Genomic DNA, 23,048 nt, shown 5'->3' with positions numbered 1-23,048 from the left:
GGACCGTGGGATTGACAGCAGTATTTTCCAGAATCCAGCAAAGCTCCACCTGACGATTGGAACACTCATCCTGCTTAATGAGCAAGAGATTACAAAAGCCTGTGAACTGCTGCAGAAATGTAAGGAGGACTTCATCAAGTGAGTAATGCCCCAGTCAGTTTTCACCATTCTGCTCCTGCTGTTCTGATCTGAAAGATGTTACTCAGATTGCTGCAGTGTTCCAATAGAGATTTATCACTGGAGTTTATTTATGAGGGAAGTATTGCAGTGAAAAGAATGGTTTGAAAGCAAAGTGTACTCTGCTCCTCAAAATAATTAAATTTGTGTGCGTGTCTGGAGGGGGAGAAATTATTCAATATTTCAGTCAGCAAAGCACTCTTAGGCAGTCTTCTGACAGTTCTCTTCTCCCCTCCCCTGTTCTGCTCCAACCACCAAGGCAAGAAAGCTTTAAACAAGTATCCCATAGCACAGGTGCTGGCTGTGCTGCAGATTTCTGAAATTTGATTCATCTGCATCTCCCATTTTCAGCAAAGTAACTCTGAATCCTTGCTGCTGTCAGCCCAAGCTTTAATCTTGTGCACCCATTCAGATTCCCTACAGTAGCTTTATGCAGAAGTGCTACATTCCACAAGTGGACGTGTGGAGTCACAAATATTTGGAACCAGGGCTCTCAATGTGTGTCTGTCCGCCCCATAGCAAGTGGTCTGATTTAGTCACCACTAGATGTCATTAAATGCTTGAAAATGCCCTGTGACTTCAAAGAGATCCCCTTTTTCTTCAATCTGGAGTGGGTCAGTTTGGATCTGCCGTGCTACAGTCACATTCTGACCGGTGGGACTAAGATGTATGGTCACAATGTGTGCAATTTCCCATGAAAATGACAGAATAAAGTTAAACTCAGAGCAATACTAATCCACAGATAATACCATTGGTGTGTTCTGACTATAATAAAGTTAGCACAGTGGGTATGCAATAGTTGGCTTTGTATCCATGTTTTTCCAAACTCTTCTGTTTGAAGAACCACCTAAAAATATTGACACTGTCCCAGGTACCCTATTCAAGTATCAACACACAGGGACCCTGTGCACGTTAATGCACTGGGACACTCTTTGGTACAACATGTTACAGTAACAGCACTGCTAAAAGATTGATATCCCCTCCCTTTATAGCTGGAATGATCACAACAGGGCTGACTTAAGCCAGGAACAAATCGGGGCTTTGTTTTAGAAAGAAAGACTTATTATTCAACAAAAAAGGTTTGTGCATACAGTACGATGAGCTGCTAGTTAGTCGCACTCGTGATAGGTTTTACAGTAACGCTTTCAGGAATCCTGGATTGCATGCTTCCATTAATCCTCCATACTGGGGAGCTTAAAAGATTCCTGCTGCTAAGGTTACACAAAAATAAAGTATTAGTGTAACTTGGGGAAGTAGTTACTTTAACCTGTCTTTTCTCTTCATAGATGCTAATGGGCCTACTGCAAGTTTACATTTTTATTTTAGATTTCCAACGTTTGCAAGTTGTTTTAAATCTGGGTCGATTATTTAGTTCTGGACCCCTGCCCCCAAACCCTCCACTTAAAATCCTTGTCCTCATGTTTAAATCTCTTCATGGCCTCGCTCCTTCCACTGTAACCTCTACTGGCCCCGCAACCCTCTTTACAAAATCTCTATTTCTCTGCCTCTGGCCTCTTGTGCTTTTCCCTCCTCCCATCATCCCATTAGGCCGCATGATTTGAATTCTCTCCTTTAAACTCGTCTGCCTCGCCACCTCCTTCTCCTTTAAGACCCTATTTTTTGACCAATCCACTCACTCACTCTTGTAATCTTCGCCAGCCCTACAACTCTCCAAAGCCTCCGCATTCCTCCAATTCTAACCTGTTGTACATCTCCAATGTCACCGTTAGCAGATGTAACTTCAGTTGTCTGGGTCCTAAACTCCGGAATTCCCTCGCTAAACCTCTCCACCCCTCTACCTCTTTCTACTTTTAAGATGCTTCTTAAAACCTACCTCATTGACCAAGGTTTTTGTCGCCTGCTGGAATAACTGCTTCTGTGACTCAGTTTCAGATTTTGTCTAATTCTTCTGTGAAGCGCCCTGGAATGTTTTACTATATTAAAGGTGCTTTTTCAATGCAAGTTGTTTTTGAGATTGCAGGTGGAGGGAATGTGGGAAACAGATCCTGCAGCCTGACCTGATGCCTGAAGGCAGGAGGAGGTGAAGGAATTAGTCCGACAGCAAGTTATGTGATTTCTGGGCCGGGAGTGGTTGGAATCTGGTCTTACAGCCAGTAGGCAGGCATAGTGAAGAATCGTACATCTTATTGTGCTGTTTGAGAGGAGGGGAAACAGTCAATTTGCAGAAAGCTCCTTGAGATGTGAGAGGAACTGGTCCTGCTGTCGGCTATATGATGGGAAGGGGGTGTTGGGGAGAGATGGGGTGGACAGTAGGAGGGTGAGGTGTGGTCCCTACAGCCAGTTGAGATGTTGGCAAGAGATGGATAAACGTTTCCGTTATCCAGGCTAGCAAAGGTTCAGTGGTTTGCACTTGTTTGGAGGAGGCAGGAAGAGAAGCGGGTTCTACAGCACACCTAGATGAATGGGTGTAAATATTTCCAGCACTCGTGTTTAGTTGTGTAAGTCCTATGGAGGAACATGTCTTGCATCCATCCTTGTGTTTCTGTTACATATTCACTACTCAGTGTTGTGCGAACGGTAATGAAACAACAAAGCCTGCTGAGAGTCACCAGAGGACATGAATATAAATGAGTGCCAATGTATTCAGCCTCCTGCTTGAGTAAACAGTTTTAAATAGTTTCTTTCCAAGGCCAGTGAAAGATTGGAACAGTATTCCTCAGGAGATCATGACGTACTGTTAGATTGATGTTTGTTCGGAAAGCAGCATGTGGTTTACGTGATGAGGACTAACGAGAATTGAAGTAATTAATACTAATCGTACATTAGGTTAAGCACAGTTCTACCTGTTTCTCGTGTTTATCACCATAGTGTTAAGGAAATCCTTCTCAATATTTTAAGGCATTTTTTAAAATCAGATTAAACCTAACCTCCTTTGTCATCCATTTTATTGCTTTCACATATTTTAAGTCTACATATAAAGTACATATCATTTAATTGACTATTTCCTGATTTTTTTCACACTTCTGTTGTTTAGTTTCAATTGTCAGTTTGGCTCAGTTGGTAGCGCTCTCGCCAGTAGCTCAGAAGGTTGCAGGTTCAACCCCACTCCAGCCTTGGAACACCTCATCTAGACTAACACTTGAGTGCAGTGCCAAGGGAGTGCTGCACTGTCAAAGGTGCTGTACTTCAGACGCGATGTTAAACATGCTCCTCAGGAAAAGAAGCCATTGGAACCAACGTAGTGTCCAGCAGGTAGGAAGCGCACAGCAGAGAGCAGTGCCTTGGAGATGGACTGTGGAATAGAGATGTACAAGGAGAATGGAATGATCAGAACTAGCGAAAATAGGAGAGGAGTTAAGGAGCGATAATGCACTGTGACTCCAGTTGCATAGGATGTCCTTGATGATTGGAGGGTTTTGCACAGAAATGGTCAAAGTGACATTGCAAGGTAACAACCTGGCTCAGCACTTTAGAAATAACTGTCTAATAGCATATGGAGGATTCAAATGTGGTCTTACTGGCTAGAGGATCATTTATCCTCAGCAAGGCTGAAAGCTACAAGTTTGGAATTGTACACAGTTCTTCCAAATTCAGTACAACTTGCAATCCAAATTGTACAGCCATTTATGAATGACAGCACATCTCAGAGATTGAGTTACAGCCTTTAAATTCCTTTGCAGTGCATTTTATTTTATGCAACAATGTGGTTGAGCAATGCAACCCATTCTTTTGGGGATGCAGTGATCATAGGCCTGTGCCAACATTTCTGTATCAGTCCAAAATGCCTGTTGGGGAGTCCTGCAGAAAGCTTCACATCCTGTTTCTCCTGCCTGTGCAGCCCCCCTCCCAGTTGGTGCCATTGACTGAACATCTGCCGCTTATAAGCAGAGGTTCAGGTGCAGGTTTAACCATAACTAAAAGAAAAGGAAGCCTAGCATTTATATGGTACCTTTCACGACCTCTGGACGCTCCAAAGCTCTTTACAGCCAATATACTGCTTTTGGAGGGTAGTCACTGTTGTAAAAGAGGAGTTACACTAGCTGAATCCTGGGTTGGTGGACTGAATTTCCTTGGAATGTCTCCTGTTCTGTTGTGGTTTCCAGCAAAATTGTGGCATTGTGAGAGAAGCTCTGAGGAAATTCACTGCCATTCCCCCACCTCTTCATGTGTCAGGCTGTGCTACGTGCTGTGAAGCACGATACCTCCGTTACTTTTGAGCGCTGCCACTGACCACCAGTTCAATCTGATCATTTATAAGCGAATTCTGCCCAGAACCTTGACCTGTCACATTATTTGCAGTCAGAAACACAGAAAAATACATTTGAAAAGGGTGGTGAAGCAGAATGAGGTGTTACCACACTGGAGAGCATTACACTGAGAGTAACAGATGACTGGTTATAGAATAATGCACCAACACGTCCAGGCTGTCCCGATCGCATATTAAATCTGAGATTGCTTTATAAAGTCATCACGCCCCTGAGATTGTTGGTGTCTGTAGCGCACAGCTCTTGTCAGCTGCTGTTTGGTTCACATGGGAAAGAGATTCAGAGGTGGGGGTGGGGGGGGGGGGGGGTGGCACGGGTGGGGAAGGAGAATAATCCTTGATTGAGTTCGTTATGCAAGGAGTGCGGAAGCAGTGGCTTGACACAAAGAATTGCATTTGTGTAGCGGCTTTCAGGACCTCAGGATGTCCCAAAGCGTTTTCCAGCCAATGAACTACTTTTTGAAGAGTAGTTACTGTTGTAATGAGCTGAATAGAGTTTGCTTATTGTAAGTATTCCAAACTATTTATAGGAACTTCCCTGTATTTTGGTCTTGCAGTGCACCCGAGGTAAACTGTTTGCAGCAGAGGACGCATTGTGAAACGCACGCTGTGATGATAGCAAATTAGGCAAGTTGGGTCCCTGTTGAGAGGTGTGTGATGTTATCGGGTTATATCTTTTCAGTGTGTTGTGTTTTACAATATAGAACCAGAGAAAAATTACAGCACAGAAGAAGGCCATTCAGCCAGTCGTGTCTGTGTTAGCCAAAAAAAAACTAGCCGCCCAATCTAATCCCACGTTCCAGCACCTGGTCCACATGTTATGTGTCTTAAGCTCTTTGCGGTAGTTTACTGGGTTATGATTATACAGTAAGTGTACACTGTGGATGTTTCATAGACCTGGTGTGATTCTGACATTCAGTAAAAAATGAATTAAACAAATTAACCTGTGAGAAAGGTGAGTCCCCAGGAGTTTAAATGACACATCACATCCAAGTGGTTTATATTCTGTATAGACAATAACTATTTAAAACTATGGAAAAAAAAGTTTGTAAACTTCCTGTTTTCATGCTGCATCATGGAGTAATACTGTAATTCCATGCAGTAATTTTTTGATGTGCTGGCAAGTAGATTTGGGTCCTTCTCCCCTATGAATGTTTGAGCAGCTGTGGTTTCTGTAGTGTTTTTATGCAGCATTTCACTCTGGATCAGGAAGCAAAGATTGCAGCTGCATTTAATGGGGAGGAAATGGGACTGTTTTGAAATCGAGCTAGTGCAGGGGAATCCCTCAGGATTTCAACAACAACAGCTTAACCTTTAGGCCATTGCAGCAGTGGAAACACCTTGTTAGCCCTTACGGTGAAATTGCCCTCAACCTTTGCTGTATTTGCACCACGCGTTAAAGAACTGAGCTAATCAGCCCACCCTTTAAGGGGAATTGGATAAGGATGTGAACAGCAAGAATATAGAAAGGACAAGAAAGTGTGATTAGTGTAGACGGTGCCATTGAAGAGCTATCACCAGCATAAGACAGATAGCTGCCTTTGTGTTGTAAATTCTGTGAATATAATAACACATTCAAGAGTATGTTCCAAAGGATTCACGTATCTTTGTTACTTTTATTCTGCTTTGACTGCCACTGTTCTAAAGGGCTATACATGCATTGAAGAGGGTGAACTGAGCAGCAATGAGCTTGGCTCCAATTGTAAAGGGGTGAAGTTATGAAGAAAGATTAGAAAGAAAGAACTTGTATTCATATAGCACCTTTCACAACCTCAGGGCATCCCAAAGTGCTTTACTGCCAACGAATTACTTTTGAAGTGTAGTCTCTGTTGCAATGTAGGAAACAAGGCAGCCGATTTGTGCACAGCAAGATCCCACAAACAGCAATGTGATGATAACCAGATAATCTGATTTTTAGTGATGTTGATTGAGGGATAAATATTGCCCAGGACACCAGGGAGAACTCTCCTGTTTTTCTTCCAATAGTGCAGTGGGATCTTTCACTTCCACTTGAGAGGGCAGATGGGGCCTCTGTTTAACATCTCATTTGAAAAACGGCACCTCTGACAGTGCAGCATTCCCTCGGTACGACACTGGAGTGTCAGCCTGGTTTATGTACTTGGATCTCTAGATTGGGACTTGAACCCACAGCCTTCTGACTCATGAGGTGAAAGTGGGCCTATTGTCCAAGATTGACACCCTAAGAGGAAAGTTGAAGGAGCAAACCTCAGACGTACATAAAACGTAAAATGGCATAGGTAAGGGGAGCCCACAGTGCTACTCTAATGTTAGTCGGGAAGAAAGACTTGCATTTATATAGTGCCTTTCATGACCATCGGATGTCTCAAAGCACTTGACAGCCAATGGCGTACTGTTTGCGGTGTAATCATTGTTGTAATGTAGGAAGATGCAAGTTTAAATTAGTGAAAAGTCAATTAAAATGGATAATATAAAAATGGTTATTAAATGGTAAATGTTTAAGTTGATCTATCAGGTAAGATAATGGAATCAAAGACATTAAAGAAATTCATGCAGTCGGATGCTAAGCTGGACAAGGGCAGCAGACGCATGGGAACAGCACCACCTGCCAAGTTCCCCTCCAGGCCACACACCACTCTGACTTGGAACTATATCGTCGTTCCTTCACTGTCGCTGGGTCAAAAACCAGGCATTCCCTAACAGCACTGTGGGTGTACCTATGCCACATGGACTGCAGCTAGTTCAAGAAAGTGGCTGAACACCACTTTCTCCAGGGTAATTGAGGATGGGCAACAAGTGCTGGCCTTGCCAGCGATGCCCACGTCCCATAAAAGAATAATTTTTTTTAACACCTGAAGGGATGAGGCTGAAAGAGCCAAATGGCCTTTTCCTGCCCTTGACTTATTCTTGTTTTCTTGTGTCCCTGGGCATGGTGTTCAGATGAAGCTCATTAAACATAAGAACTAGGAGCAGGAGCAGGCAATTCAGCCCCTGGAGCTTGCTCCGCTATTCAATACAATCATGGCTGATCTCGTCTCGGCCTCAACTTCACTTTCCTGCCCGTTCTCCATAACCTTTCAACCATTTACTAATTAAAAATCTGTCTATCTCCTCAAATTTACTCAATGTCCCGGCATCCACCGCACTCTGGGGTAGTGAATTCCACAGACCCGCAACCCTTTGAGAGAAATAATTTCTCCTTATCTCTGTTTTAAATCTGCTACCCCTTATCCTAAAACTATGACCTCTCGTTCTAGATTGCCCCACAAGAGGAAACCTTCTCTCTGCGTCTACTTTGTCAATCCCCTTAATTATCTTATGTACGTCAATTAGATCTCCTCTCATTCTTCTAAACTCGAGTAAAGGCCTAAACTGCACAATCTCTCTTCATAAGACAAACCCCTCATCTCTGGAATCAATCTAGTGAACCTCCTCTGAACTGCCTCCAATGCAACTACATCCCTCCTCAAGTAAGTGGACCAAAACTGTCCACAATACTCCAGATGCGGTCTCACTAATGCCTTGTACAATTCACTGCTCGCTTTTGTAATTTTATATATTATCTCTGAAGCCCTTATTGGGCAACATTTTGTTTAATTCTGCTATCCCAGGCTTTTGAGCAGTTGCTGTGGCTGTAACTGTGTTGAGTGCATTACTTGTCCTCTGACTGCCTTGCACTATCCTTCTGTTCTAGTAAGCTTACTGGTGGAAAGCCGCTCCTCGTGAGGGTGAAAGGGATCGAATACATGAATGACGACCCAAGCATGGTGGATATACTTTATGGAAAAATTGAAATGAAGAATGGGACAGATAAGTAAGTGATGAAGAACATGTCAGTTCATTCTATCCCAAAGTGGTTTCTGGGGATGACTAAGAGCTGAGGAGATTATTTCCCTTTGTAGACCATGGATGTAAAAAATAAATATCCCCTCCCCTCTCCTTTCTCCCGCCCAGTGATCAAACTTCTAATTCTTGCCCGACATTCGTGCAGCATCCTTCTTTGTCTTCTTTTGGGCCTCCTTATCTCGAGAGACAATGGATACGCGCCTGGAGGTGGTCAGTGGTTTGTGAAGCAGCGTCTGGCGTGGCTATAAAGGCCAATTCTAGAGTGACAGGCTCTTCCACAAGTGCTGCAGAGAACTTTGTTTGTCGGGGCTGTTGCACAGTTGGCTCTCCCCTTGCGCCTCTGTCTTTTTTCCTGCCAACTACTAAGTCTCTTCGACTCGCCACATTTTAGCCCCGTCTTTATGGCTGCCCGCCAGCTCTGGCGAACGCTGGCAACTGACTCCCACGACTTGTGATCAATGTCACAGGATTTCATGTCGCGTTTGCAGACGTCTTTATAGCGGAGACATGGACGGCCGGAGGGTCTGATACCAGTGGCGAGCTCGCTGTACAATGTGTCTTTGGGGATCCTGCCATCTTCCATGCGGCTCACATGGCCAAGCCATCTCAAGCGCCGCTGACTCAGTAGTGTGTACAAGCTGGGGATGTTGGCCGCCTCGAGGACTTCTGTGTTGGAGATATGGTCCTGCCACCTGATACCAAGTATTCTCCGGAGGCAGCGAAGATGGAATGAATTGAGACGTCGCTCTTGGCTGACATACGTTGTCCAGGCCTCGCTGCCATAGAGCAAGGTACTGAGGACACAGGCCTGATACACTCGGACTTTTGTGTTCCGTGTCAGTGCGCCATTTTCCCACACTCTCTTGGCCAGTCTGGACATAGCAGTGGAAGCCTTTCCCATGCGCTTGTTGATTTCTGCATCTAGAGACAGGTTATTGGTGATAGTTGAGCCTAGGTAGGTGAACTCTTGAACCACTTCCAGAGCGTGGTCGCCAATATTGATGGATGGAGCATTTCTGACATCCTGCCCCATGATGTTTGTTTTCTTGAGGCTGATGGTTAGGCCAAATTCATTGCAGGCAGCCGCAAACCTGTCGATGAGACTCTGCAGGCATTCTTGAGTGTGAGATGTTAAAGCAGCATCGTCAGCAAAGAGGAGTTCCCTGATGAGGACTTTCCGTACTTTGGACTTCGCTCTTAGACGGGCAAGGTTAAACAACCTGCCCCCTGATCTTGTGTGGAGGAAAATTCCTTCTTCAGAGGACTTGAACACATATGAAAGCAGCAGGGAGAAGAAAATCCCAAAAAGTGTGGGTGCGAGAACACAGCCCTGTTTCACGCCACTCAGGATAGGAAAGGGCTCTGAGGAGGAGCCACCATGTTGAATTGTGCCTTTCATATTGTCATGGAATGAGGTGATGATACTTAGTAGCTTTGGTGGGCATCCAATCTTTTCTAGTAGTCTGAAGAGACCACGTCTGCTGACGAGGTCAAAGGCTTTGGTGAGACCAATGAAAGCAATGTAGAGGGGCATCTGTGCAGCATCCAATGGCTCAAAAAAAACAGGTTAACCAGCTATTCATATTGTAGCTATTTTGGGAATCTTGCTGTGACAATTTTTTTTTTTAATGCAGTGAGTTATGATCTGGAACTCACTACCTGAAAGGGTGGTAGAAGCAGATTGAATAATAATTTGCCAGAGGGAAGGGGAAACATTTGCAGAACTTTGAGGAGAGAGCAGGTCAGTGGGACAAATTGGATAGCTCTTTGAAAGAGCCACCGTAGGCATGATGGACCAAATGGCCTCTTCCTGTACTGAATCAGTCTATGATTCTGTGAAATGGTGGCTGGATTTGTCTAGGTGATGCCCATTGTCTTTCAAAATAATTCATTGGGATGTTTCTGAGACCATGATGACGTGCAAGGTTGTCTTTATTTGCTGTGCAGTTTTCCCTTGTATTTTTTCTAATTGGTCCTTGGTCATTTTCAAGATCATTGGTTTTTGGTTTTCATGGGTTGGGGTGGCAAGGGCACTGACAAATGAAGCAGTGAAATGTGATTTTTGGAACACTGGTAAAATTCGCTGAATCCCATGTTATAGAGACAAAATAGAACCGTAAAATGCTGGAAGTACTCAGCAGGTCATTCAGTAGCTGTGAGATTTAAAAACCGTTCTGATGCTACTGATGAAGTGTGCACAGCTGTGCATTTCTAGCATTTTCTGATTTGATTTTACATGCGCAGTTTCCTTTTTATCTTGCTCTAAGCCATGAGCCTTGGTTGTTTTCTTGGTGGATGTGAGTGAAAGGCAGTGAAACAGTAAAATGACTAAAAGATGGTCTTTAAAGAATTGAAATCCACTGAAAAGTATTGCAAACATGTACTGAAGCCAGGATGTCACCTGAGTGCACACAAATCAAGGGGTTGGAATGCACAGAGATATTGTTGATTTATAGGTGCCCTTCACACGACATGTACTTCTTGTAAAATACAGGACACAGTCTGAATAACCGTTAAGAAAGACACTTGGAAGTCACTCCTGATGGTAATTTAAAGCTTCAGCACTGCATTTACTGTACAGTCCGAAGAGCTGTTTTAGCAATCCCCCCATTGTAATGCAATGAATTAGGCACTATTAAACGTTTCCAGTTTATTGTTGCTTATTGACATGGAAAATGGAAGTGACTCTCACCTATGCAGGGGACCTGACAGCTATGCTGCTGTACATGCCTTACTGCCCAGCGTCACACTCTGCTCCAGGGACTTCTGCATTGTGGCAGTGTAAGTTGAGTTGGCTCCTACCTGTGGGTTCCACGGGGTTGGTGTTCTTACTTGCCCATCCTCACAAGTCGGATGGCAGGAGGGCTCGCTGGGTTTCCAATTTGGGAGTCGTAAATGATTGGGCACTGGTCTTCTCTCTCTAGCTCACCACAGTGTAAAAACATTTTCTACCTTGCTTCATTCGCCCAAAGGATCAAGTTACTGACATCAGTTCTACTTGGTGAATTCCTACTGTGACCAGTTTCTGTGGGACAACGCAAAGCCCTTGTCTGCTGAAAGTAACTTTACTTGTGTTGCTGAGACTATTTTAGTCATGCCCTTTTGACTGCCCCCAAGATGGGAATTGTTTTTAACCATTTTATATTTATAAAGTGCAGTATGTGTTGTTTTTTTTAAATCTGTTCATGGATGAGAGTATCACTATCAGTGCCGGCATTTATTGCCCATCCCTAATTGCCCTTGAGAAGGTGGTAGTGCGACAGCTTCTTCAACCACTGCAGTTCGTGTAGTGTAAGGGAGGAAATTCCAGAATTTTGACCCAGCAACTGTGAAGGAATGGCGTGTGTGACTTGGAGGGGAACTTGGAGGTGGTGATGTTTCCATGCGCCTGGTGCCCTTTTTCTTCTAGGTGGTAGAGGTCTCAGGTTTGGAAGGTGCTGTCGAAGGAGCCTTGGCGGGTTGCTGCAATGCATCTTGTAGATGGTACACACTGCTGCCACTTGTGTGCCAGTGGTGGAGGGAGTGACTGTCTTACATTGGCTAGTAAGGTATGATTCAATGAGCTTGACTGTGTCAGGGGCTGCTGCTTGACAAATCTGTGGGCCAGCTCTCCCAATTTTAGCGCACATCCCCAGCTGTTAGTGAGGAGGAATGAGCAGAGTATGCCTTTTTCATTTCTATTGCCTAGGTTGGTCCATTTTTTTAATTCAAATTTTCTGCAGCGGTTCGATGCAACTGAATGGCTTGCAAGGCCATTTCAGAGGGCAGTTAAGAGTCAACCACGTTGCTGTGAATCTGGAGTTACACGTAGGCCAGACCAAGTAAGGATGACAGATTTCCTTCCCTGAAGAAAATGAGTGTACCAGATGGGTTTTTAACTGTCAGCATCCTTATGCAAAGTTATCTTCTGTGGGAGTGTTAATTGGCTCTTTGAGAAATGTTCCTCAATAATGCCCTAAAATCAGAGACCCTTTGTCATTGAGCATCATATTTCCTAATTACATCAAAACAGCAAGATTTCTCAAGGCTTTTTGTGTCAACTGGTCCCCTTTTCCAAAACTTCATTTTCAGTTTTCAAGATGTACATTTTGGACAGAAGAAAATGAGAAATAATTCTCAATTTTCAAAAAAAGAAATTTCCCCCCACCACCCTCCAATTCCTGTCATCATTAAAACAGGTTCTCCCTTGAGTCAGAAGGTTCAAGTCCCACTCCAGGACTTGAGCAAATAATACAGGCTGATTCTGAAGGGGTTATAAAAGCCAGGACACATGCAGCCTTCTTTCCAAATAGCACGACCCTAATCGCCGACTTTCAAGGCTCTTAAGTTCAATTGCCTGAGCTGTGCTGAATTAGTGTTTGGGGGCCTCAGTGCCCGGGGTTTGAAGGGACAAAATCAAGCAATCTTCTACTGACCTCTACTGCAGATGAATTTTCGATGAGATAGATTAGACTGAGCCATGATGAAACTCATGAAAAAAAAGCCCACCAATGAGTGCTATCTAGTACTGATGCTTTTTAAATCGAAATAAATGGGGAAGACTGGAGGGAGATGGCCATTATCTTAGAATGGAAACTGAGCTGACTAAAAGCAAATTGAGGAGTCTGTAGATGCAGAAGAAATTTGAGTGTTTAAAAGGGAGGTGCTTGGGAGAATGAAGCTATTCGGGGATTATGGAGAAAGGGCAGAGAATTCAAAAGTTAGATGTGCCACAGTCATTGAAATAGCAAGGAAGCCTTGATGGGCTCAACAGCCAATTCCAGATCCTCTGACCCAAGAAATGGTGGTTGAGATTCTTCAGCGCTTGCTAACAATGGTGCACTGAGATTGTCGCACAGGCTTGGCGTGAGATGGGCAATGGTTAGTTCCTCACTTTCCCCTTCTCCTTCCCATGCCTCATTAGAGTGGGGAAAAAACCCCACCTTGGAACAAAAGCTGGCCAGATGTGAGAGCAGGTGAGGTAAGCTGCTGTAAACCATCAATCTGTGATCATCCGGTTTTGGTGCACGCTCCTGTTGTTTCTGTGACCTGTTTATTCCTTTGTGCACAGATTACAGCTGGTTGTAGATGGGCTGATGGAGCGATTTGTTGCCTCGGGGCTGACGGAGAAGGAATGGGACAGGGTGAAGCTCCATGCTACTTTGATGAACACTCTTTTCAGAAGGGACCCAACAGGTATGTGTGAAATACTTATTCCATTTGCCACACCCAATGCAATATCACTCTATGCCAGTCACACAGTGTGATCAATACAAAGAGCCTTAACATGCCAATGCGCAGCATGCTGTAAAGGCCATGATATTAACCCTCAGAATTAAAGGTACTGCGATAAAGGTGCTTCACAGGACTTGCACAACAGGTGCATTAACATCTGCAGATAGAAAAGGCAAGTTAAGATTTCAGGCATAGAGTCAATACGATGTACGCACATAGATAAGGCACACAATCTTATTCTGTAGTTTGCTGGAGAGAGCAAGAGGTGTAGTGGTTGGGGGGGTGTGTGTGTGGAATCGTGAAGGTGAGCAGAATACTGATATCAGTATTGAGTTGCTTATTTGTTTTAGGCCTCCAAGAAACTGATGAAATTTTAGTCCCTTTTTATCTGGTAGGAGGCTTGTTTGCTGATGGGGTTTTGATAAGATTAGCTTGTTCTCTTTGAGATTGCTCAGAGTTGTTTCAGAGTTGTGATAAGCCCTCATTGACGTAACTCACAAGTGATGAATGGTCAATATGAGTGAACAGACAGAGGGCGAGCAGCACCTGTGAAGCTGTCCCCCAGAAGGAGTGGACACCTGCAGGAGGGAAGTTGGCGTAGAATTAAAGGTAGCTGGGATATCAATACCTAGTTCACACCATCTGAGCTCAGCACTGGGGAGCTAACAAATGTGAGAGCCAGGGATATTTCTGAGCTGCAGTCATAAGTTTTGTTTTTTGTAATTCCATTTTGGTGGCTGAGATAGCATGTGAATAACAAAAACCTTTGTCACCTTTTAGTGGAAGGTCGAGCCAACAGCACTCTGGGGAAGCAGAATTTGCGTGAAAGGGAGTCGTTTGATGCACGAAATGTATTAAAGGTTGGTAACCTTGTAGCAAACTCAAATTAGGAAAATAAATTCTGTTTCCATGCTTCTTAGCACAATTATAGAATGTTAACTGCAATTGAAAATACTCCGAACATCTCCTAGTTGGGTCAGTGGCTAGGCGCTCCAACTGGTGTAGTGGTGAGCTGTACAAAACAGGTAGGTGCCAAGTAAGATCAGAGGTGGGCAGGCGCTAAAAATAGCGCCACTGGCCAGTGTGCTAGTTCCCGGGCTCCATCCCGTCTCTGGGCTGTTTTTCTGGAGGTGGGATGGGTGCGCGACAAGTGGCAGGTAGCCGATTAAACCAATTAACGGCCATTTAAAGGAAGCTAGAATTTTCCAGTTAGCCTCCAGGTCCCCACAGGCAGCGGGGTCCAGTTTCACAGAATTACAGAATAATACAGTGCAGAAGAGGCCCTTCGGCCCATCGAGTCTACACCGATGCATTTAACTGTTTGGAGGCAGCCTCCTGGCGGCAGACAAGGGGCCAGCGCTCCAGGCAGGCCAAGAGGCCCTCCCTGCCTGTCTGTGTGCAGCAGCAACCGCAGACCACCCTGTGGAGGGGCTTCCCCGCCCCACCACCCATAACAGTAGTGGCTTGGCTGCAAAAGCCAACTTTTAATTTAAATTTAAAATATGTTGGAGAGAGGGTGCCTCCATTTTGAAGCACCCTCCCCTTACATCTTCCATTGCAATCTGATACTCCTTTCAAGCTGGAAGACCTCTGATTGGCCCTCCAACTTCGAGAGCCTGCCCACTGCCCTTTCTTGGACGGCAAGCCAACTCTTTGGCCATTAATTGGCCAATTCAGGGAAAATCATTATGAAATGGCTGTCTCCCACACAGTGGGGCTGCTGACCCACATTTCAGCCTCAGGGCAGGGTTCGGAAGCTTGCAAGGAAAATCCTTCCCCTGGTCTCTGCTGACTTTGACCATGATTAGGGTGAGGGATCTCATTGCTTTTTTTTCACTACCCTACTACTGTTAAGTGTCTAGGTGGAGCAGTCTTATGGTACACTTAGCTCAAACTTCAGTACTCAAAATTGATTTTCCCAGTATAGTGAGAAATATGTCAATCGTGGCTTGATGGGTAGCATTGCTGCCTCTGAGTCAGAAGGTTGTGGGTTCAATTCCATTCTGTCTCTTAGGTGAGACATTAAACCAAGGGCCCATCTGCCCTCTCTAATGGACATAAAATATCCCATCCACTATTTTGAAGAAGTACGGGGAGTTGACCCCGGTAACCTGGTCAATATTTATCCCTCATTCAACACCTAAAAACAGATTATCTGGTCATTATCACATCGTCTATTATGGGAGCTGTGCACAAATTGGGTGCCATATTTCTGATATTACAACAGTGACTGCATCAACAGCACTTCATTGGCTGTAAAGTGCTTTATGGTATTGTGAGGTAATGAAAGATATTACATAAGTGCAAATATTTCTTTTTATCTATATACAGAGAGAGAATAATTGCATTTTAGTAGCAGAACCATCAATGAACACCATATCTGACAAAGTGAACAGTGGAGGAAGATCCATTGTTGATGTTATGGGGCATCGGCTTCCCTCATTGGATAATCTCATTTCTAAATTAGAAAATTAAGAGTTTGAGCTGCACAGTAGGCTTTGAGCAGATAATCTAGGCTGACAGGTTGCTGAGAAAGTGCTGCATTGTTCGAGGTGCCTTCCTTCAAATAAGACTTTAGATCTTGTTCCGATTGCCTGTAGAGATGGTTGTTAAAGAACCTAGGGCACTATTCAAATGGAATAATGCCGTTCTCCCAATGCCCTGGTCAAATTCCCCTCTTAACCCACCCATATCACCAGAGAGCGTATTATTTGGTCACTTATCTTGTGGCATGCATGTAGATTTTGATAAAGAATCACTGGCATATTTGATTGCATAATAGTACTCTACACAAGTATAGAGACTATGTTGTTTTGACATGTAAGCCGCTATGTAACTGCATGACTGAAGAGTTTTATTTCTGATTGTCTCATGTGTTTTAATTTATTTTCTTATTTTCTCTCCCACGCCCCACTGTTCACCAGCCGAATGGGTGAACAGACAGCCTATTCTGATATTCCCTGATGTGCAGTTGGCCTTAAGGAACTGCATGAGCGCAGGCCAGGGGAGGGGAGGGGTGGTGACTCTCCATCTGAGCCAAGATTCCGAACTTGCCATGTGGGAATTGTAAACAGAGTTTCCCCCTTTAACTCCTACTCAACAGAGCTCCTTGTTGTTGGGGATTTTAGTGTACAGGTACAGGGTCTCTCATAGCCACAGGCTCACTAACCCCTAAATATCGGACGACAGAAGTGTATTGGAAATTGTTTTTATACAGATGATAATGATTGAAATTCCTCAGTCTGTGAGAAGTGAACAAAGATTGTAGTTTCACTGCAGTGAAAAGCCATCATACTTAACTATGAGCTCCTAACGAAAATAATTACAGTTCCTTTTTAAATGCTCAAAAACTGGAAAGTTTAAAATCAAGCTGTTCAGATCTGACAGGGAATTGCTAAACAGTCGTACTAAGGTCTTCTAAACCCTTTGTATTGTTAATTGGGCCAGATGGTAAAAGTGGAGCATCAGCATTTTTTTAGAAGTCAAAACATATTGGGAGCAACTGTTCTTCGACACCCAATCGGGGGAAACACAAAAGCATCTGAGCAGTTTTAAAATGTCATCGTTTATAATCTAAAGAATGTTCTTCAAACAAATAAACCAAGAGAAAACACAGCCATTCTGATAACAGATTACGTTAAAGCTCCCATTATTTTTCACTGGGATTAAGAAGTTGGCTTTTGACACTAGATTTGAGATATAATGGAAAATAATAATCTGCAAAAAACTTCAATCATGTGTTTTATTTTTAAAGATTAACATTTGAGTAGTGCAGTGTTTTAAAAGAAAATGATTAGATTCCTTGCTTAGCTTTGCAGTGATGCTAAAAGTAACCTTAAAAGTTTGACCTTCATACAGATATGTAATTGGCAATTCTGTGCATTGGGATATGCACTCCTGTTTGTGAGTCCTGATGGGTGTAGGGGACCTAGAAATTGCTCTGAGGAATTGGGCAGGAAGCAGCTGCAACACAGGTAATGAGAAAATAAATATGACGAGCTCTCCCGGGTAATATCCATGTAATCAATCCCATGTGTATAGCTGTTAAATTTGAAGGAAAGCTGTTACACTCCTGTCTTATTATTTAGTAAATGAAGCATTTTCTATGTAGAAGAAGAGATTTCAAGAGTGAGTTGTCATTGGATTTAAGGCTTCACTTGTTGATTACACAGTGTGCAATATTTGTTTATGGTGTCCTGTTGCTTTCTAAATTGGATATTTTCCCCTTTAGTTTATATACCTATGTCTATAATATGTTAAACATTTTACCTCTGTGCACTTCTTGTCTGCACAACTTGTCGTCTTATTATATTTTTGACACACTTTTCATGTTGACTTTTCTCTGTCGGTTGCTTATGTTCCCCAGTTTTGCAGGGGTTTTTTTTAGTTTACTGCAATGCCTTATAAAATCAGTTTTTAAAAAAAGCATTAAGTTGGTAACCCATGGAAGGCCGACTGTGATAATCTTCACCTTTCTCCCTCTGAGACAGCTGTGCCAATCAAGGCGGTACCACAAATCAATCCAACGCTTGCCCCTGACTAACCAACCTGAAGTGATTTATACATCAGCAAAGTTTTGTACTGTGATGGTGTTTCAGAGCTCAAGCTGCTGTGTGGTTTGTAATCTTCATTACTGTCTTCAGGATGTCTTCCAGATTCTTCACTGTTGTGTCATTCTGAGGCCAGGTTGATGATTGCAAGCACTGAAGTGGGCCAACTAAATGCCTCACTTTCTGACTCAACAAACCAGGAAGCTGATTCTTTCAGTCACACATATTTTCTCCATAGATGTCTTACTTTGTGATCTTTCCTTGTATTTTCTCTGGTAAACTGAACAGCTTCAGTTAATCTACATGCATCTTTGGGCCAGCTGCAAATTGTCTCTCTCTCTCGCTTAGTCACATCGGTAGTTCCATCAAGACACAGTAAGCAAATAGCAACCTTTTGCAAACCAATCTTGAGTTGTTCTCTGATATTTTTAGATATGCACTGGACCTTGTCCTTGGCAGTATTTTGACCAAAAGGCATTTCTGCTCTGCACTGCACAGTTTGTCCTTGTCAGGGAAAGTCACTGAACAATATGTCAGCACTACTCTGTGTAACACTCTTGATAAGTTCATCATCTGAGAGCGATTTACCATGCTTCAGAATGCAGGTGACATTTTTGGAGCTTGCTGCTATCAGATAATGTGATGTTTTGGTTTGCTCGCTGAATCCAGTGGACCAGCTATGACACTGCACAGTTCCTGTGCTAAATATACTTTTCCTTGTTGCTTAATGCAGCCACAGCATTTTTGTTAATCACCAAAAAAGCATTTCACACTGTAAATTCTAGAAACAACGGCATGGGCACTGAAGTTAATCTCAACATTTGGTCATTCTGAACTTTTCTGTTCACTCCACTTGAATTTCTTGTCATCCAGTGAGCACATTATTGTTTAATTTTCAAATCTCTGGTGGCTGGGAATTGTGCGGCGAGTAACTCACTTCCTGACTTCCCAAAGTCTGTCAGTTATCTACAAGGCACAAATCAGGAGTGTGATGGAATACTCTCCACTTGCCTGGATGGATGCAGCTCCAACAACACCCAAGAAGCTCAACACCAACCAAGACAAAGCAGTCCGCTTGATTGGCACCCCATCCACTGCCTTAAGCATTCATTCCTTCCACCAGCTTTGCACTGTGACTGGTGTGTACCATCTACAAACGGCACTGCAGCAACTCATTAAAGCTTCATCAGCAGCACTTTCCAAACCTGTGAGCTCTACCACCTAGAAGAACAAGCTTATCAGACGCATAGGAACATCACTGCTGGCAAGTTGCCCTTCCACACCACACACCATCCTGACGTGGAACTATATTGCCATTCCTTCACTGTTGCTGGGTCAAAATCCTGGAACTTGCTCCCTGACAGCACTGTGGGTGTACCAACACCACACTGACTGCAGCAGTTCAAGAAGGTGGCTCATCACCACCTTCTCAAAGGCAATAAGGGATGGGCAATAAATGCTGGTCTTGCCATGAAAGAATAAAAACAAAAACACCTTCATTCGGGTGATGCATTGTCTTAGAAAGACCAAAAGTGCTATACCATGTAATGTACAATGTATTACTTTGGTGATAATGTGGAGCTGTGTTTGACTTGGTTGAGAAGACCATGGTGTCTAATTCCTGCAAAATGGCACATGTGGAAACAATTACTTCTACTTGATGTTTATGTAAGATGCTACTTGTCCATTGTAAGCTCTATACTTGTTTGGTTGTGACTTTAGGATTGACATCTGAGGCCAGCAGCTCAAAAGTGTGACACTTTGTAATGTGACAGATGCCCACTAGACACCAGACTTTAGATATAGATAGAGAAACAGATTTTATTTTGTATGACATACATTCACCATCATGATACTAGGCTAGCAGAAGAGGTCATGCTTTTATATCAAATGAGAAAAGCATGTACTCTATCAAAGAAATTGCTGTCATTGAAAAACAGGTGGACATATTTGAGCCTTGTGAGAAAGATCTGGCCATGAGGCTCCATCTGGTTTTATATTTACTATCCCACTATAGGTGGCCTAACACTGACGACATCAGACCTGGAGCAATCAGCTTTGAATTTGTTCAGGCACCACAGCACTTCGGCAGAAGCCGCCTTTGAGTTTAAATGATACTGAGCTGCAATAGCAGCTGAGGCAAAGAGTTCACTTCTTTCTGCTTCTGCTGTAGTTGAATCACATTAACTTGTATTTTATATTTTTTTAAAAAGCATACCCTCTGTCAGTCCCATTAAACCAGTGGGGAAAAGGGTAAAGAATTAAATTGAGGTGCTTATAGCACTCATATAGATAAATGCCATTGGAATCAAACAAGTTTCACAGACATTTTAAGTACAGAACATTTTGGAATAGTAAAAGGTCGTTTAATCCAACGAGCCCGTCCCGATTTCCAAAGATTCCTGCCCCCTTCCCACTATATCCCTCATTGTCCAGAAACGGATCCAATTATTTTGTGTTTCAATACCCTTCCTTAGTAGTTTATGCTGCAGCTGTTATTACCCTTTAGGTGAGCAAGTTCCATCTGACCAATGGTAGTCCTAAATTCTTAATTTTAACTTAATTGCCTTGGTATTTGATCTCCTCAGTGCTGTGAGCAATTTAATCATTATTATAATTTCTCTTTTCAAAGACACCTTCTCATAAATTAAATTTGATATGTGGAATCACCTTTGTTCCATTTGTACTCTTACAAAGTTATGTTGCATCCTTTTCATTATTGTGCAGAGTTACATAAAATTTAAAGTACAGAAACAGGTGATTTGGCCTAACTTGCCTATGTTCCACATGAGCCTCCTCCCACCCTACTTTATCTAATCCTATCACCTTGTCCATCTATTGATGGATAGAAAGTTGGTTGGCGGACAGAAAACAAAGAGTAGGGATAAATGGGTCTTTTTCCGAATGGCAGGCAGTGACTAGTGGGGTACCACAGGGACCCCAGCTATTCATAATATACATTAATGATTTAGATGAGGGAACTAAATGTAATATCTCCAAATTTGCAGATGACACAAAACTGGGTGGGAGGGTGAGTTGTGAGGAGGATGCAGAGAGGCTTCAGGGTGATTTGGACAAGTTGAGTGAGTGGGCTAATGCATGGCAGATGCAGCATAATGTGGATAAATGTGAGGTTATCCACTTTGGTAGCAAAAACAGGAAGGCAGATTATTATCGGGCTATAAACTGAGAGAGGGGAATATGCAGCGAGACCTGGGTGTTCTCGTACACCAGTCGCTGAAGGTAAGCATGCAAGTGCCACAGGCGGTAAAAAAGGCAAATGGTATGTTGGCCTTCGTAGCGAGAGGATTCGAGTACAGAAGCAGGGATGTCTTGCTGCAATTATGCAGGGCCTTGGTGAGGCCATACTTGGAATATTGTGTGCTGTTTTGGTCTCCTTATCTGAGGAAGGATGTTCTTGCTATAGAGGGAGTGCAGCGAAGGTTTGCCAGACTGATTCCTGGGATGGCGGGACTGACATATGAAGAGAGATTGAGTCAGTTAGGATTATATTCGCTGGAGTTCAGAAGAGTGAGGGGGGAATCTCATAGAAACCTATAAAATTCTAACAGGACTTGACAGGGTAGATGCAAGAAGGATGTTCCCAATGGTGGGTGAGTCCAGAACCAGGGGTCATAGTTTAAGGATACGGGCTAAACCTTTTAGGACTGAGATGAGGAGAAATTTCTTCACCCAGAGAGTGGTGAGCCTGTGGAATTCGCTACCACAGAAAGTAGTTGAGGCCAAAACATTGAATGTTTTCTAAAAGGAGTTAGATATAACTCTTGGGTCTAAAGGGATCAAAGGATATGGGGCGAAAGCGGAAACAGGCTACTGAGTTGGATGATCAGCCATGATCATAATGAATGGCAGAGCAGGCTCGAAGGGCCAATTGGCCTACTCCTACTCCTATTTTCTATGTTTCTATGTTATTCATTTCTCCCTCATGTCCTTTTCTAGCTTCCCCTTAAATGCATCTTTGCTAATTACCATAGCCACTCCATGTGGCAGAGAGTTCCATATGCTAACCGTTCTCTGGGTAAAGAAGTTTCTCCTGAATTTCCTTTTGGATTTATTACTGACCACCTTATATTTGACCCTAGTTTTGGACTCCCCCATAAGTGGAAACATCAATGTCTACCATATCAAACCCATTCATAATTAGGAAACTTTCTCAATGAGGGATGGTCATCCTAAAATAAAAATCCACTTGTACTGTTAGTAGAATGATTGATGCACAAGCTCCTTGGTCTTGACGGTTGAATTGTATTTTCTCCAACATACAAGAGTTGAACTGTATAAGGGTTGTTCACCTCTGTTTCTCTTCCTCACCTTCCCCTGTAGGGAAGCTCCCAACTTGTGTTCTTTTATCTAATGGTAGGTTTAATCTAAATTGCACTTCACAATCGAAAAATCAACCCTTTTGTAGAACTTATATTTTCAAGTCCTGTGCCTCCAAAGGCAAATCCTTGTTTTTTTCATGGTTGATGTGAAGCAGAAAATTGTAATTGGAAAAAAAACTTGCATTTTTGTAGAACTTTATTACATCTCTGAAACATCTCAATATTTTACATACAATAAGTTACTTTAAAATGCTGTAACACTAGTCGAAGAGACTTAGCAGTTGGCAGGAAAAAAGACAGAAGCGCAAGGAGAGAGCCAACTGTGCAACAGCCCCGACAACCAATTTTATCTGCAGTGCCTGTGGAAGAGTCTACCACTCTAGAATTGGCCTTTATAGCCACTCCAGGCGCTGCTTCACAAACCGCTGACCACCTCTAGGTGCTTATCTATTGTCTCTCGAGACAAGGAGACCAAAGAAGAAGAACACTAGTTAAATATAACAGCCAATTACCATACAGGAAGGTCCCACAAACAGAAATGTGATAATCTGGTTGGTGGATAAATATCAGTCAGAACATTGTGGAGATCTTGCCTGTTCTTCAGATAGCACTATGGAATCTTTTAGCATCCACCTGAGAAAGCAGATGGGAACCATCTCAGCCGGCCAGTTTATTCTTACATCTAAAGACTATTCTACTTCACAAGAGTTCCTT

General features: G+C 43.2%; 1 protein-coding gene across 2 annotated transcripts in view; it reads left to right on the top strand.

Annotated features, from left to right (window-relative positions):
• Nucleotides 1–23,048, top strand: part of ascc1 (activating signal cointegrator 1 complex subunit 1) — a 41,704-nt gene that overhangs the window by 15,882 nt on the left and 2,774 nt on the right. Inside the window, exons 5-8 of one of the 2 annotated variants that reach the window (XM_068020448.1) lie at nucleotides 2–138; nucleotides 8,076–8,195; nucleotides 13,278–13,402; nucleotides 14,222–14,301. In XM_068020448.1, the coding sequence (XP_067876549.1) occupies nucleotides 2–138; nucleotides 8,076–8,195; nucleotides 13,278–13,402; nucleotides 14,222–14,301 (462 nt within the window). The remainder of the gene's footprint in view (nucleotide 1; nucleotides 139–8,075; nucleotides 8,196–13,277; nucleotides 13,403–14,221; nucleotides 14,302–23,048) is intronic. The other variant, XM_068020450.1, reaches the window with a different exon arrangement.

This window comes from Heterodontus francisci, chromosome 42, assembly GCF_036365525.1.
Source record: "Heterodontus francisci isolate sHetFra1 chromosome 42, sHetFra1.hap1, whole genome shotgun sequence".
Taxonomy (NCBI): domain Eukaryota; kingdom Metazoa; phylum Chordata; class Chondrichthyes; order Heterodontiformes; family Heterodontidae; genus Heterodontus; species Heterodontus francisci.
The sequence above is the reverse complement of the archived record's forward strand: the minus strand, read 5'-3'. Positions and strand labels throughout refer to the sequence as shown.